This window comes from Lupinus angustifolius, chromosome LG10 (assembly GCF_001865875.1).
Source record: "Lupinus angustifolius cultivar Tanjil chromosome LG10, LupAngTanjil_v1.0, whole genome shotgun sequence".
Taxonomy (NCBI): domain Eukaryota; kingdom Viridiplantae; phylum Streptophyta; class Magnoliopsida; order Fabales; family Fabaceae; genus Lupinus; species Lupinus angustifolius.
In genome coordinates, this window is record NC_032018.1 from 15,321,540 (window position 1) to 15,337,583 (window position 16,044).

At 34.3% G+C, this 16,044-nt stretch overlaps 2 protein-coding genes across 2 annotated transcripts; one reads left to right on the top strand and one right to left on the bottom strand.

Moving 5' to 3' along the window:
• LOC109358128 (dehydration-responsive element-binding protein 3-like) lies at window positions 1,850-2,828 on the top strand. Its single transcript, XM_019602204.1, has one exon. The coding sequence runs from the start codon at window positions 2,051-2,053 to the stop codon at window positions 2,726-2,728; it is 678 nt and encodes a 225-aa protein (XP_019457749.1). The 5' UTR covers window positions 1,850-2,050; the 3' UTR covers window positions 2,729-2,828.
• Window positions 5,764-14,865, bottom strand: LOC109358743 (nuclear pore complex protein NUP85). The gene is made up of 18 exons (XM_019603163.1): window positions 14,424-14,865; window positions 13,527-13,629; window positions 13,307-13,417; window positions 13,113-13,196; window positions 11,377-11,448; window positions 11,220-11,276; window positions 9,533-9,652; window positions 9,232-9,432; window positions 8,984-9,094; window positions 8,800-8,837; window positions 8,499-8,655; window positions 7,976-8,077; window positions 7,799-7,855; window positions 7,541-7,687; window positions 7,339-7,409; window positions 7,149-7,236; window positions 6,631-6,687; window positions 5,764-6,130 (listed from the first exon to the last, which is right to left on the bottom strand). The coding sequence occupies exons 1-18, from the start codon at window positions 14,798-14,800 to the stop codon at window positions 5,936-5,938; spliced, it is 2,148 nt and encodes a 715-aa protein (XP_019458708.1). The 5' UTR covers window positions 14,801-14,865; the 3' UTR covers window positions 5,764-5,935.

A 16,044-nucleotide genomic window follows, 5' to 3' on the forward strand; every position in this document is an offset into this window, starting at 1 on the left:
ACAAGTTGCATGCCACCTACACCTTGTATCCCTTTTCGTCAGACGATAAAGTCAAACCTTAAATTAGGCTACGAAGACTATAAGTCAACTATCCACATTATACGGAACTACTAGAGCCACTCAACATGGATAAAGCAACTTATGCTTGTGTAGGACAGGCACGCCATGGCAAGATATTCTGTATGCCAACAACATATACTAAAAAATATTATGTATCACTCTCTACTATAAATAGGGAACATCTCATAACGGAGATAACTTAACACTCTCTATTACTATTGCATTATACTCTTCATTCTCATATCTCTATCAAATATTGACTTGAGTGTCAGAACATCTTTTCAAGTACTCACTCAAACACTCCCTAATACAACTCAAATGATATCCAAAAAAATCTTATACGTGAAGCTTGCTCGACTAGTCTTACCATCTTCATACCATAAAACACTTTACAAATGAAATTATATTTGATGATAGCATATTAATGATGGATTGAGTTAGCATAAAAGATCCAAGTAACAACAAATGAAGTATCCTTCATTATAAATCTACCTAAAACTTTTCTCTCCTTCATTATCATCATTGAAAAAGAGATAGCCTCTAGCCCATGTTCATGAACTCAAAATTGTTAACAACTTCAAGAATTTCAAATCTATCAAGCAATTCTATATGAATATTGATTAAACAAAAACAAAAAAACCTCTAGCCCATGTTCATCCATGAAAGTTGGGTAATGGTCACGTGTCTGAAATGAAAACACAAGAGGGGTCCATGCTCCACACATTAATATTTAACGTAAACAGTGTAACTTAATTCTAGCGTAAATATATTAGTACTGAATATTATAACTTAACTTTCGTGTAAATATATATTTCTCATAATATTGATAGTGTAACTTAACTTTGATGTATATATATTTCTCCTTTCATATACAGCTTGCCATCAAGATTAGTGGGTAGATTTATAAATGTTAACGGTGACGTGGCATGATCTCACTAACAATGCCATTAGGCCCTCATTTTTGGAGTTCGGCACCTCTGCGGTACCGGAGAGGGCAGTGCATACCTGATATTATAACACATGGTAGATATAATATTTCAATAGTCCAAATTTTTGTTTTTTTCTAAATTAAATATTTTTTAAAAAGTAACTCATCTCACCCTCTCATATTCCCAAGTACTGGAGAGTCGTCTTAAGGGGAATCTATTTCTCATTTTTGTATCTCTTATTTCAATAACATTTCTAATTATATTTATTTATTTACTCTAAAAATGCCTTGCTTTTTTTCACAAAAAAGGAATAAATTCTAGTTTTAAACTTAGGTGTGAATATGAGGTGATTGTGAACCAACTACTAATTTATTCTCACTCATTCTCAAACAAACATCCTATCAATACATACACATAATTAAGTTAGAATAATTGTAATGGTGTTAAACGAAAACAATTAATATGAAATATTGGATCTTGTTTGAATGATGATCAAGATTTAAAGATAAATGCATATGATTTTTTTAAGTGATCATATAATCATTAACTAACTTTTAATTATAATTATCTACTTGTGACCCAAATTTATTGCTCTAACAGTTCTCACTGAACAAGGATCCTTTGTCCCAAAAGGACTATGTCTCCATGTCTCTATCCAATAAAATTAAATAACACGTTTTGATTGGTTTGAGACACAAATAATAACAAAATATTTTCGTATTCAATCATTCTCACTTGAATGGAAGGAAATCATAATGCAACCCATTTCCCTTGTGGGTCCTCAATCATAACATCAACCTTTTATAAGTGTTCTATCACTCATTTTGAACTCACTCATCTAAACAAAAAGTCATAATTCATCTATTTCTTACTTACATTCATTTCCAAATAATCCTTCTCAAGTTTCTATATTACACACATAACCAAACCTTGTTTTATGTCTCAATCTTTTTGTTACTTGTCCTAGCTTCATAATCTCAAACATATCATTTCTTTTATTAGTCCGACATAAAAAATAAAAAATTATTTCTAGAGACGCCTATAGAACTTAATTGTTGATAATGAGTACTATACTTGATAGTAGCTCAAATTCAATTTCATTTTCATCTAATTCTAATTCGACATCGTTGATATCGTTAAAGAAAGATGAGGAAGGATTAAAGAAGGCGAAGCGAAATCGAGATTCAAATAAGCATCCGACGTATAGAGGGGTTCGGATGCGAAATTGGGGGAAATGGGTGTCTGAAATCCGCGAGCCGCGTAAAAAATCGCGCATTTGGCTCGGTACATTTCCAACGCCCGAAATGGCAGCAAGAGCTCATGACGTGGCAGCTCTTAGTATAAAAGGAGACACCACCATTCTTAACTTCCCCGAGCTCGCAAGCTCACTTCCTCGGCCAGTGTCATTGGCCCGTCGCGATGTTCAGGCCGCTGCAGCAAAGGCTGCCCAAATGGAAAAGTTCGATAATTTCTCATCATTATCATCACCACCATCATCATCATCACTAGTTTCTTCGGTAAAAACATCATCAACATTGTCTTTGTTGGTTTCTTCTGCTGGGTCTGATGAAGAACTTAGTGAGATCATAGAGTTGCCAAGGTTAGGAACAACCAATGATTGTTTTGGAGAAGAGTTTGTGTTCGTTGAATCCGAGGATGTATGGATGTGTCAGGCACCAATACCATGGTTTCAGAGCATAGAATATGATGAGTTTGCATTTTCAGAGGTTTGTAACTAGTTTTCCATGGAATCATTGAGTGTTTGTATTTATATCTTTATTTTTCTAATATCTTCGGAACACCATGTATGCAGTTTTATCATTACAACGAAATAGCGAATAGACCATTTTCAATATTTAAACTCGTAATTTATAATAAATAAGTTAAACAATCTTACTCTTTAAGTGAAGTTCATTCTCTTATCTGATTTATATTATATAAACAAGTTACATTATGGATGAACAAGAATCTGTTTTTCTAAACTTTATCTTAAACGATGTCTTGGATTAATGAAAACATCTCATATTAATTAAAAAATTAAATATTCATTATTTTTTTATTATTTTTTTCTTTTCTTTCTTTTAAACACTGTTCTAGGGCCTTTGTGGTTTTTCTGTTTAAGGAACTATGACACCACTTCCTCTGATTGATTTTCTGTTATGTTGTTTATGATTTGTATGTTGTGTATTATTGGTTCTAACCATGAATTTTATTTGCAAATGTTTAGGACTAACTGTGGAAAAATGTCCCAAGTTAACTTATTTTGGCACAAAACTGTAGAAATGATTAAAAGTAACACAAATAAGTTTTTAATTGTCTTAATTTTAAATTATTTCTGAATAAAAAACTACAAAATTCTTATTTTTCTTCATATTTCACCACTTGACTCTATGGTACTATAGAAGATATAAACTCCGAAAACCTCACCCTCCTAACAAAGATACAAGATAACATTATTTTATGTTATGTATGGGTGGATCGACATTAAAATATTACAATTTCTATCATATATTAAAATCCTGTATCATTCAAATATTGTGATATTATATTGTCTTAAATGCTCAAGAAATCAATATAACAACACATTACTAGAATCTTGAAGAGGATGAAATGTTATTTGATTAATGCAAGTGCACTTCTTAATTCTGAGTGTTTATGGCCCATAAAAGTTAACAATCATGTTTTCTTATATAATAATTGACTATTGGGTGTTCTTATTGACACTTACAAATGTCTATTTATATTTCTCATAGATTGATCATAATTTTATAAAATTAATTTTTTTATGGGTTAATGAGAGGAGTTAATAGAGATTTTGGAATGCTAATAGCACTATCTTTGATTATTTGTTATTATTTTCATCTATTCTAATCAAAAGTGAAAAAATTTACTCTAATATAATTATTAATTATATAGTGATATTTTGCTTGACTGAACAATTTAACCAATTAACTCCTAATATAAAGATGATTCTATTTAATGTCCAACTGAAATCTTATAACATTAATACAAACAAGATTGGAAAGGTCTCGGGTTCAAGTCTTGTGAATGGAAAAAATGTCCGCTGGAAAAGTTAGTCTCACGTACCTATGGATGTTCCCAGCTTGAACAGGATTGCTCCAGTGCGAAGATATATGTGGGAAACAAAAAAAACAAGATTGGAAAGTAAACATACTTTACAGTGTATTTTGTAATGAATCATTGTCTCACATTCACATCACTAATAGACAAAGAGACATTGGACCACAAACATTTGATAACAAACAAACAACAAATTAGGAGAAAATTATTTTGGTAAAAAATGACAACAACAACAGATGAAATTTCAAATGTTGGATGTGTCATGTGTGGTATATGACCACACTCTTATGTTAACATTTCTATGAATCTAAACCTTTTTTTCAGTTCCAATTTTAGTTCCATAAAGAAAGTAAACAATGTGATAAGTCCCTATATCTATCATTGTGAGTGGAGGTCTCTCGGACTTAATATTTATGTCTTTCTCATACATAAGTTGCCAACATGTACACTAGGTTTCAACAAAATGGATTTTGTTTAAAGTTCAGATCCTCTACCACCCTCGAGTATTGATAGAGATGTTGACATGTAACACAAAAATATATTTGACTAAAGTTTCATCTCTTTTTCAATTAGGTCTATGGTAACCATTCAATAACGGGTATTTAGCATCATTAAGGATGACAATGGGCATGAGAAGCGATTTCCCTAGTTCCTAAATCCGCAATATTTATAGTTATCGTACGGGTAGCGGGTATTTTGCAAGTACCCAACATGTTTTTAATTTTAATAACCAATATGTAAAAATAATTATTACATGAATAATATGATATTTATATGATATCAGTCAGATAGGTGTAATTTAATATGAAATAATAATAAAGTATGTGATATGTAATCTTAAAATAATAATAAAAAACTAATATATATATAAATTTAATTAAAAGCTAAATTTATAAAATTGGGGTTACCCACGGGATAGATATCATAAAACTTGTTCCCACTTATAAGCTATTATTGTTGGTACCTGTTGCAGGTATTTCCATATACCCACTGGTCGGATTTTTTTATCATTCATTTAGCTCTCATAATAACCACTGGGGAAATCAATGGTATCTTGCAGTTGGGTCTTATAAGTAATGACTCAATGAGAACAAGATTTCTTCACACCCTCAAGTCTCATAACTAACCACCCAATGTGACCCTCAAGTCTATGAAAACAAGGGTCTATGACTCTACGGCACCCAGGGTCATATCATAGGACAAAGAGCATTTGTTCTGAACAATATCTCATTTTATATCATAAGTACCAACTCTATGAGAATAAGAGTCTATGACACTCCCCTTTGTCATAAGTAATCACTTAGTGAGAACAAGGGTTCATAAGTAACCACTTATTGATATGCACCCCATAAATCATAAAACCGTGCATGTATGGGTTGCTTGGACTCCTTCAGTAACGCAATTCAGTTTTAATAAACTCTCACTGACCTGCATTTGGAATCTCTCCTGCAATTGTATCTCTTCTGCTCACTCCTTCCTTCGTTATCCTTCATTTCGGACTATATATAAATAAATAAAATCATGATACATACATAAAAATATCATATTGTGATTTGTTAGGTCACAAGTTCATATCCGAGAAAATAAACCATTTGCTTGCTATCCAAACCACACCGGCGAGAAATATAGAAATATCTTGCTTGTTGGAAAGAAAACAGTGAAGTGGGTTTTAAGTTATAGCTGGTACACTGAGTGTAATTGTTCAAATAGAATAGAAACATAGTGAAGTGAGAGTACTGTCAAATGTGCATATTAATTTACAACAGGTACCATTGGAACCCAGCAATATACAAACCCCTTTCTTCCACATGCATTCTAAAGATATTGTTAATTGTTAATTGCTAATTAAATATGTTTACTCAACCTTATTCTTCAAGTATGGCACGGCCAAGATTTGTAGCTAGAGCAAGCCTAATAGAGCTTATTGCTTCGGCGGGTAAGGTCGGCTCAATGAAGTGTGGGCGCAACCTCGCCAAAGATAACTCTTGAAGTTTGTTTAACAGAAGATTGGTCTCAGAGACATTTAGAAGAGGACAATCCTTCCAATTAAGAAGCTTCAACTGCTCCAAGAAAAACAATCATTTAACTTGAATATAACATAAAGAGTTCACTATATTGGACATGCAAAAATTCAAATTCAAATGTGAGAGAAATAGCCATGATAACTACATGCGTGTATAGAATATACTAAGATAGTTGCAAAAACAAAAGCCCCAGCATGCTGACCCTAAGAGGAGATTAAATCAAGTGGAGGTTAATCCAATTTCTAGAGGAAAACAAAGACCAAGGAAAACCATAGGCGAAATGATGAGGAAAGATTTAGAGATTAATGCTTTATCAATGAACATGATTTATGATAAAGCATTATGGTGTCATATGATCCATGTAGCCAATCTCACCTAGTGGGATTAAGGCTTGGTTAATGTTCTATACCAAATGCTTTTCATTGGATCCACTGAACTAAATGCAAAATAAAAGAAACAGTAATGAGAGAAATTCTAAGATGTTCCATTTCACATATTAGCACAAGATTATGCTAAACATTATAAAATATACTTACCGAATCATACAGAAGGGGCAACCAAAAGCGCTGAGGGGTTGATGGATTTTTCATAAGCTGCAGAATAAAAAGAAACGTGTCTCATTTTAAATTAGTAAGCATACAAACCAATACTAACAATACATTTCAATACAATATATACCAAGGGGTAAGGGCTTCTACATTTCAATACAATCTAATTGTCACAACTGTCATAGTTTTTGGTACTACCAAGGGTATTCCCTTACCCTATGGATAATGAACTAAACCTCTGGGGTGTGTGACTGTTCCTCCCAACAAGTGTCGCTCCCAGGAATCTAACCTTTGACATTTTGGTCATCTTGGGTAACTAGTTAGGCCTTACACCACTATACCAACGCCTTGTTGATAATTGTCACAACTGTCACAGTGTGTTGCCAAAAAGAGCATCTATTGTCGAATATAGCACGACAAAAAATCCTAACAAAACTAATTCTTACGAAAAGGGACCAATTTTAATGGAACCAAATTAAACACAGAAATGTGCGTATAATTAATACCAGTATGAGGGAGACTGTAGCTTGTCTAGCAGCATCAGTTGACTTTCCACCAGATACCTGTTGGAGGGATTTTTTGAAATCCCTATACCTATTATTTAATATTTATCAAATGTAAGAACTAAGAAAACAATAAATAATTAGATGAAGCCCAGAAAACAAAATGATAATGCACAGAATAGGATATTCATACTTGTGCAAAAATTCAAGACCACCAGCAGGTTTAGATTCAGAACCCAATAATTCAATTACACCTTCCCATTGCTGTACAAAAATGAATATCAAATGAGGAAATCTAAATATTGTCAGAGAACAATATTTCATGTTTAGTAATAATGAACTACTTCATATGAAAACATTCAGCAGGGTGTTTAGTAGGATATTATGAAAAGTACCTTGAAGCTTTCATCAGAGATTGACTTCCCAACAGAATCAAATAACTGTTGGGCAATCCTATTGAGACGAGTTGCATCTTGGGCTTGTTGAAGCCAAAATACTCCTGCACCTTTACGACCATGCTTCCAGTGATATACTCCAGCAACCTAAATGTTCAACTTAGTAAAGTATATTGAACAGTGCACATCTTTTAACACCCACCCTTTCTTCCCAAAGTATATGCAAGAACAGTTAGCCTAATCAAGCATGCAGTTTACCTTCATGATATTTGAACTAATATTGTCGAGCTCGTACAAACGGCATATCTCAATGTTCTGCGTGAGAAAGAATGATTTGTCCATTACTCACAAGTACATAAAAAACATACGAGAAAAGTCATGAGCATGGGACTTGTAAAACAGAAACAGTAACAGACAGTAAAATGAAATGGCTACCTTAAGCAACAAGTCATTATGTTGAACAGATTGTCTGTACAATAAATTCTCTAACAAGCCCATTCCTTGTCTCATGCATGCTGTCAAATATATAGGAGCTATCTGCAGATATGAGAACATTAAACCATGAGCACCAAATTAGATCACTTGCACAAAATACCATTGTGATTTGTCATGCAGTGTTGATTAAATTCATAAATAGCATTGTTTATTGAAAACTTCATTTGACCTGAGTTCTCTTGTTAGGAAAAATCTGAGATTTACGGAAACAGAAATCAAAATGGATTATTTTATAGATGAGCTGAATCAGAATAAGATCAGAGAGGGGATTCTCCACCCAAGGGTTTCCCCTTTCACAACTAAGCAATGCTCGGCTCCCACAAAGAAAACAATTATCCACCAAGGTCATGCATGTGTAACACTGAACTCATATGCTTCAAGATATGAATGTAACTTTTCTAACAAAATTTACCACTTAGAGATCACATTAAGAGGACATTTATCTCAATTAATTTGCACTCACTTGCCAGGTTAATGCATGTGATGATAGAACTTGAGCATATACAAGCCGATGCAGTTCAACTATGCTGATTCCCCCCAAATTGTAATGCTCATCATGTAGAAGAATCTCTGCATGCTCACTCCCGGCAGTCAACAATTCTATGGCATGTGCAACCATCCTATTATATAGATACATATCACATAAAAAGTCCCATTTTTAATATACCAAACGAAGCAAAGGAGAAAACAATGCATGTTTGATTTCAATTATCACTGAATGAACAAAACAAAAATAAATTAACAATGGAAGGGGAGCAGCTCACCAAGGGCCAAATTCTCTGGAACATTCTGCTAAAACAACCTGAGACATTTCAAAATACTCATTCAACTTTAAAATGGGAAAAGAATAATGAATGTATTGGCAGCAGGCCCAAATCTTGATAATAATAATAATAACAACAACATCAACAGAGCATGGACACTAAAAGTTTAATACAAATTACTCACCTCAGTATTCTCTCCAATAATTCCAATCAATAGTCCAGTCAACCTATGGGTACTGGATGGTGGCTTCAATTGGATGCATTTCTGAGCCAAATTATACATGCTTTCCATTCCCTGTTATGAAGGGGGGAGCAAAATCATTTACAGGTTCACTTAAGATACAAAAAAGATGATTAACTAATCTCACAATTAACAAAATCAGAAAAATAAATATTCCAAGGCTAATAATTGCATAAGTAGATCAAAGTTACCATTGTAAATGGCCTGATGTATAGAAAATGAGAAATATACAACTCAAGCCAGTAACATGTAGCCTTGCTGAGATTCTCAGTTTTACCCAGCATAATTTGTAGCATGTTTCTCAATCCCTCACGAGTTTGGTGATTATCACACTGAATCCAGTACGGACTGCAATCCAGTTTACTAATTTGTGATCTCCATCTTTCCCAAGCCTATAAAATGGAAATACACAACATCATATAACATTAGGAGAAACACGCAGAAAAGCAAATATAATTGTACATCTTAAAGTACTGTGCAACCTGGATATACCTTGGTAAAGTCAGGCTTGGATTTAAAGCATTCACCTAAATTTCCAGCAGGAGATTCAGGACGCAAGCGGGGCATCTTGGAAATAAGAACAGCAACCGCCTCTACGAGTCCATTCTCTAACTGTTAAACCAAAAGAGAACAAAAAATGAGAAAAATACAATTGCAGATATCTAATATAATAGCAGCATTGATAGCCTCAGATTCAACAATTAATGAGGCTCGGACATAAAACTGTTACAGACAAATAGCACGCAACTAAGATTGCTGAAAATCACAGAAATTAAGTAAACATAGCTCTTCTGGAAGTAACAAGGGCACATCCAGAGAACCACAAGCAATGATTTTAGCAATTCCACCTCCTATTCTCCCGTTCAAGTAAAAAATACTTGATAGTTGTCCCCAAAAAAACAAACTTTTATTTTAGTCATTCGAACAAAGTATATTTAGCATTTTAAATTCTTTTAAAAGTTAAATTCTGCTAGGACCTAATTGTAAGGTATGGAACTCACATTTCACATCAGAAGTATGGGATTCCTGTGTGGGGTTGTGGTGTGGTTCTCTCGAGGTTCATATCAATTGGTATCAAAGCCTTCCACCATGTCTCCTGGTTGCAAATGAGCAGCACAGATGGTGACATCAAGAATTGCAGTATTCACCCAAGACTACTCGAATGGCTAATACATGACAACACGGCCAGCCTGTCTGGATGCCGAGGCAACTAAGCATGGTGGGATGCTAGGATCCAATTTCAAGTAATGGGACTTGAGTCCCACATTGGAAGTATGGGATACCAATGTGGGGTACGGACTTAGGCTCTACAACCACAACCGATAGTTTTAGCAGTGTGGTTCTCCCGAGGTTCATTTCACATCAGAAGACACTCCAGTTCAGAAAAGTCCTAATCATATCTAACTTGTGAAGGAAGTAGAAACTCAAAGAAAAATAAGCATCATGACCAGCCACAATAAAGGATATTTTGACACATTAAAAACCAAATCACACAGCAAGGAATGCTGAAACACTTGCAGTGTGGACAACAAGACTCTTGGAGTTGAGGTTAATACTATCGAACTCATTAAGTCTAGTACTCTAGTGATGTGAGCCCTCAATTCACAACACATAACCAAATACCAATCAAGATAGATCATCCAAAAAGGCAACTAACCAAAGAGGTTATCATCATCTAGTTTGCCTAAAAGAATGTGGATGGATGAGATTGTTTCTACCTTGTTAGGTCTTGGTTTGCAAGGGAACTAAAGCAGAGGAAACAGATTTCAAATATGCAGGCAACAATGAAAATATTCAAATATAATGGCCAATAGGATACAAGTATACAATTCGAAAGATGCTATCAATGCCAATACGATAAAAGTATGGAAACCTAGTCCAACGTTTGGCCGTTTGCGTGTATTATGATTGTATAAGAAATTTCGTTTTAATTTTTGTGCATAAGCCACAACACTATAGATTGTGAAACTCATCATTTCTTACTGATGGAGACAAATATGTAGTGGATAAAAAGAAAATTACTTGTACTGTTTAAAGTGACAAAAATAACATTAGCGGTACAAGAGGCTAAAATACTAGAAAGAATATATCAGGAATGATTTAAAGAAATTTAAACATAAAAACTACCAAAACCATATTCGGCAAATTCATCTTCATGTGATAACATTTTCATACCAACCTCACGATTGCTGAGTTGATCTAGTTGGTAAGATCCATGCAAACGCAGCATTTTGACCTGCGATGGAAAGCAAACTTAACATCATGAAGCCTTTATTTTACAAGAAACATAAAAAGCTGAAGAGAATCTCATAAGTACAACAAGAGTCTTTACTAACCACAATATCAAGCCAACCAACTGAAAGTGCAGACGACATTGCTTCCCAATATCTAGGATCATCCTCAATCACCTTCACAAACAAAATTCATAATTTTACTAACCTTAGAGAAATTAAACACAATAACTAGAAAATAAACAAAAAATAAACACTCCATCATGTCCTTATTATATGGTATTTTTAACTGAATTCACATATCAATAAGAGTAGTTAACTTTCTAGATAATTTTACCCTCCTATGTTTCCCTTGAAAGTTAACAGATTTGTTGTTTCTCATTAATGAACAACCAATAAAGCATAGATAGTTAAAGTGTTTAATAAGGGCAAATAAGAGAAAATTAAATGTTGCATAGAAATCTGAAGTACCTTATAAAAAGGAATGTCAAAACCTTCTAAATGTGTCTTATAAAAAAGGGCTAAGGGAGTAAATAAAACTTTATATTTGTTCTAGTAACACTCAGTGAAATATAAGTTGGCGGCCCACACAAGCAAAGAGGCTATCACCATGATTTAAAAAGATTTGAACAGTTGACTTCCAGGCAATAACCTTACTTTTGCACCGAAACTTACCCTCTCCATCAAATGTAAATAAAGGGTGGACTAGTGCAAGAGGGTCTAAAGGGTTTGGGGAGGACGGATTATGCCATCTTACCCCCACAAGCAGAGAGGTTGTTGAAATAGATTTATGTATACTCTATAAATTTGGAAGCAGCTTTGTAAGTGATATGCTTCCAGGGTTGTGGTGAGGATAAGGCAGCCAAGGTTTTGTGGCAGGGTGGGGCAGTGGGGTTTAACTCTAATTCCTATTTTTCAAGGGTGTCAAGTTTCTCCTTAGATAAAACCTCTCTTTTATTCTCTAATCATTATTGCATTAAAGGAAAACAATGTTTCATGTGAAGATAAATTGGATAGAGTTTTTGCATTTTTTGAGGCTGTTTCTCTGCTTTCTTTACACTCTCTGTTTAGTAGGATATCTTATATTTGGGGTCAGTGTCATAAAAAATTGTAGTACCCTAATTTGCATCAAGTAAATATCTTGAAATCAAGTGTAAAGCCCTAAAGGTTTATCTCTCATCCTTTTTCAAGGAAACTATTTTAACTCGGCTTAAATATGTTTTTTGTCCCTGAAAATATATCGAATTTTGGTTGTAATCACTATAATTTATTTTGTCTACATATATGCCAAAATTTTGGTTTTAGTCCTTAGTGATGATGTGGCTAACACCATCATATGACATGCGTCATACGAATTGGTGACGTGGCCTTTTTGTAGTGTTGGCACATCATCTATAAGGACTAAAACCAAAACAATCAGCTACAGTAAAGACTAAAAAGTAAGAACAATTTTTTGGGGACTACAAAATTGTATATATTTTTCGGGACTGAAAACATATTGAAGCCTTTTAACTCCATAAAGTTAATAGATATATAAGTGAAACTTATATAATTGAGAATCTCTCCATTTCTGGAGATAATAATGAGCTTAATATCAATTGGATATTTATTTGAATCAAAACATCAGCTAATATATCCAAATTAACAGCTAGTACCCAAAGAAATAATGATGAATTAACTTCCTAAGTTGTAAGGAATACGAAAAAGCAAATGCAAAAAGCATGAAGAGATACAAAATAGATTTATTAATGTGCATTTAAAACTGAAGCATCTCAACATAAAGCTTCGACAAATGTCACTAAGAATTAATAGAGGAGAGGCACATGCAAATATGATGAGACCTGTATGTTGACAAGCTCTTTCTGAAAATTCACAAGCTTGCCATGAATTGTTTCCTGTGTACTTGTAAAGAGGCTGTCATAACCCTGCCATAAATACAAGTATTGACTTAAAGTAAGCATATGTAATCAATGTTTTGGAAACAAATAAGTATAGAATTACAAAATCAATCAAGTATACAGAAGGAGATTATTACAGCTAACCAATCAACAAGCCTTTCAGGTAGCCATGCTTGAGATTGCTTGTCCGCATAAAATATTTCCATTAACTCCCATGCAGCTTTCAAACATGTTGGCTCCTCGCCTTTCTACAACAAGTGTCAAAAAGTGACTAACTTCATGGACTTTAGGTCTATAAAAATGGTATCAGCTAAACTCCACAAATTTAGTAAAACAATTTAGAAACTACAATAGTACCGTAACAATTTCGTTCGGGTCTTCAATTATTGCACTGGCGGGTAACTTTGGCCCACCGAGAAGTGAAGTTATCTCCTTGCTATACTCAAGCACATGCTCCCACCTGATTATTAGACAAAATAGTATCCTATTGTCATCTTGCACACTTACACAAAACTGTGCACGATTGTCATTTGCCAGCCCCCAAAAAATGCTTAATTTAAAATTACAAACTAAATTAAATGAAACGTTCAAAATTTCAAATGGCAAGCTAAGAGCTTCAAATTCCAAAATACTCAAAAACAATAACACTACTTTCATAAATTCGGTGCTGAGAGTACAATCAATTTCATTTTTCATACAATGTGTTCAAAACATACAAATGAAATGAATAGTTTGTCTCTAAAACAAGTGCTCTGATCTAGCCCCATTAGTCTCGAATGTCAGTCAAAATAGTCATTTTCAAGGTAAATTTTAGGGACATGTCACTCATTATAATGGATGATTTTGACCACTATTTGGGAATACTTAAGATTCTTAATTTCCCATGGACTCGAGCTCCATTTTTTTTATAGCCAACTATTAGTATGTTAGTATTTGTAATAGGTAGAACCCTCAACCTCCTTATCACTCCATTCCTTAAACCATTCACCCTAACTAACTACACCTTATGACTCCCTATTAGCACAATTAGTTGATAAGCTAACTGAAAACTCGTACATTAGAAGCTAAAAGCTACGCTAACTAATCGAATCAAAACTATTTGCTAAGATAGGTGTAAAAGGACTTAAACCACTAGCTTATAAGCTCAACAATTTGAAATAATTTCTTTATCAAATACCAAAGCATGACTTATAATCAGTTGAAATTGGATATTCGGAAATCATACAATCAAAACAACTTGAGGAGGTAACTTACCAATCTAACTGATACGGCATTGGCGCCTTCGACAACGCAGAAACCTCGCTCCGCCGACTCTGAAGCAACGCGAATGGCGGAACAGAGCCGTACGCAATTCGCCGCAAGTGCGCGTCACTGATCTCCGGATCTCCGCCGCCCAGCTTAACTTCAAGGACCTTTCCGCCGCAAGATTGGGCGCCAGAACTTCCAGAAGGTTCCTCGGCGAAAACGGAGACGCGAAGAGAGTTACCGTGGGACCAGGAAATAGCGAGGCGAGAAATTGGAGCGGTGAGGCCATGGTTGAGAGGGTAAATGGGAAGAGAGTGATTGGTGTCGTCGGAGAATGGGACCAGAGCGCCGCCATTGATGACGGTGTCGGTGGCGACGCCGGGCATTATTGTGGTTTAGGGTTTTGGTGGAGAAAACGATAGAAAGGTGACTCAATTAGAGAAACCCTTTCTTTACGCGGGAACCAATTATTACTTCTTTTTCTCTACATCGTTTAGTTTTTCAAACAAATTAAAAATTGAATTTCTTAAAATTTGTTATATCAATGTATATTAAGAGTTTAAATGTCATAAAAAACACAAAATATCAATGGTTTGATTCTTACGAGCGATAATTGTTAAAGAGTGAGGATTAATCTACATCTTGACAATCAATTCTAGAGAGATTCAATAGTTTGTATTAGTGGCTAGGTTTAAACCATTAGATTTTCCCAAAATTGATGGCTAAGATTTTGTTAAGCTAATACACACCTAGTATGATAAGGTAGTAAAGATCATAAGGAGTGACAATGGTCATGAGTTTAATATGCTCAACTTCTAGCAAGAAAGGGGAATAATCCACCAAATTTCTTGTGTGGAAATACCCCAACAGAATTCAGTGATTGAAAGAAAGCATAGGCATATATTGAATGTCACTATGACCCTCTTATTTCAGTCTAAGTTGTCTAAACGTTTATAACACACCATATGAATTACTCCATCATAGGAAACCCAATCTATTAGAGCTAAGGGTTTTTGGCTGCTTCTGTTTTGCATCGACCTTATCCCAAAACATATCCAAGCTTGACCCTAAAGTAAGATTAATGAAGCAATCGATGATGAACATTGGATTCTTGCTATGCAAGAAGAATTAAACCTATTTGAGAGAAATGAAGTGTGGAAACTTGTTCCTATACCGAAAAACAGGCATGTTATTGGAACTCTGTGGGTATTTCATAATAAATTAGATTCTTGCTATGCAAGACGAATGAAACCAGTTTGAGAGAAATGAAGTTTGGGAACTTGTTCCTAGACCGAAAAACAGACATGTTATTGGAACTCGGTGTGAATTTCATAATAAATCTGATGAAAATGGTATTATTGTTAGAAATAAAGCTAGACTAGTAGCCCAATGATACAATAAAGGAGAAGGTATAGACTTTGATGAAACCTTCGCTCTGGTTGCTAGACTTGAAGCTATTAGGCTATTACTTGCATATACCTGCTCTTTGAATTTCCAGTTATATCAAATTGACGTAAGTAGTGCTTTCCTCAATGGCTACATTCAAGAAAAAGTGTTTGTTGAACAACCTCATGGTTTTGAATATTACAAACATCCTTCTTATGTTTATAAATTAAAGAAAGTTCTCTAT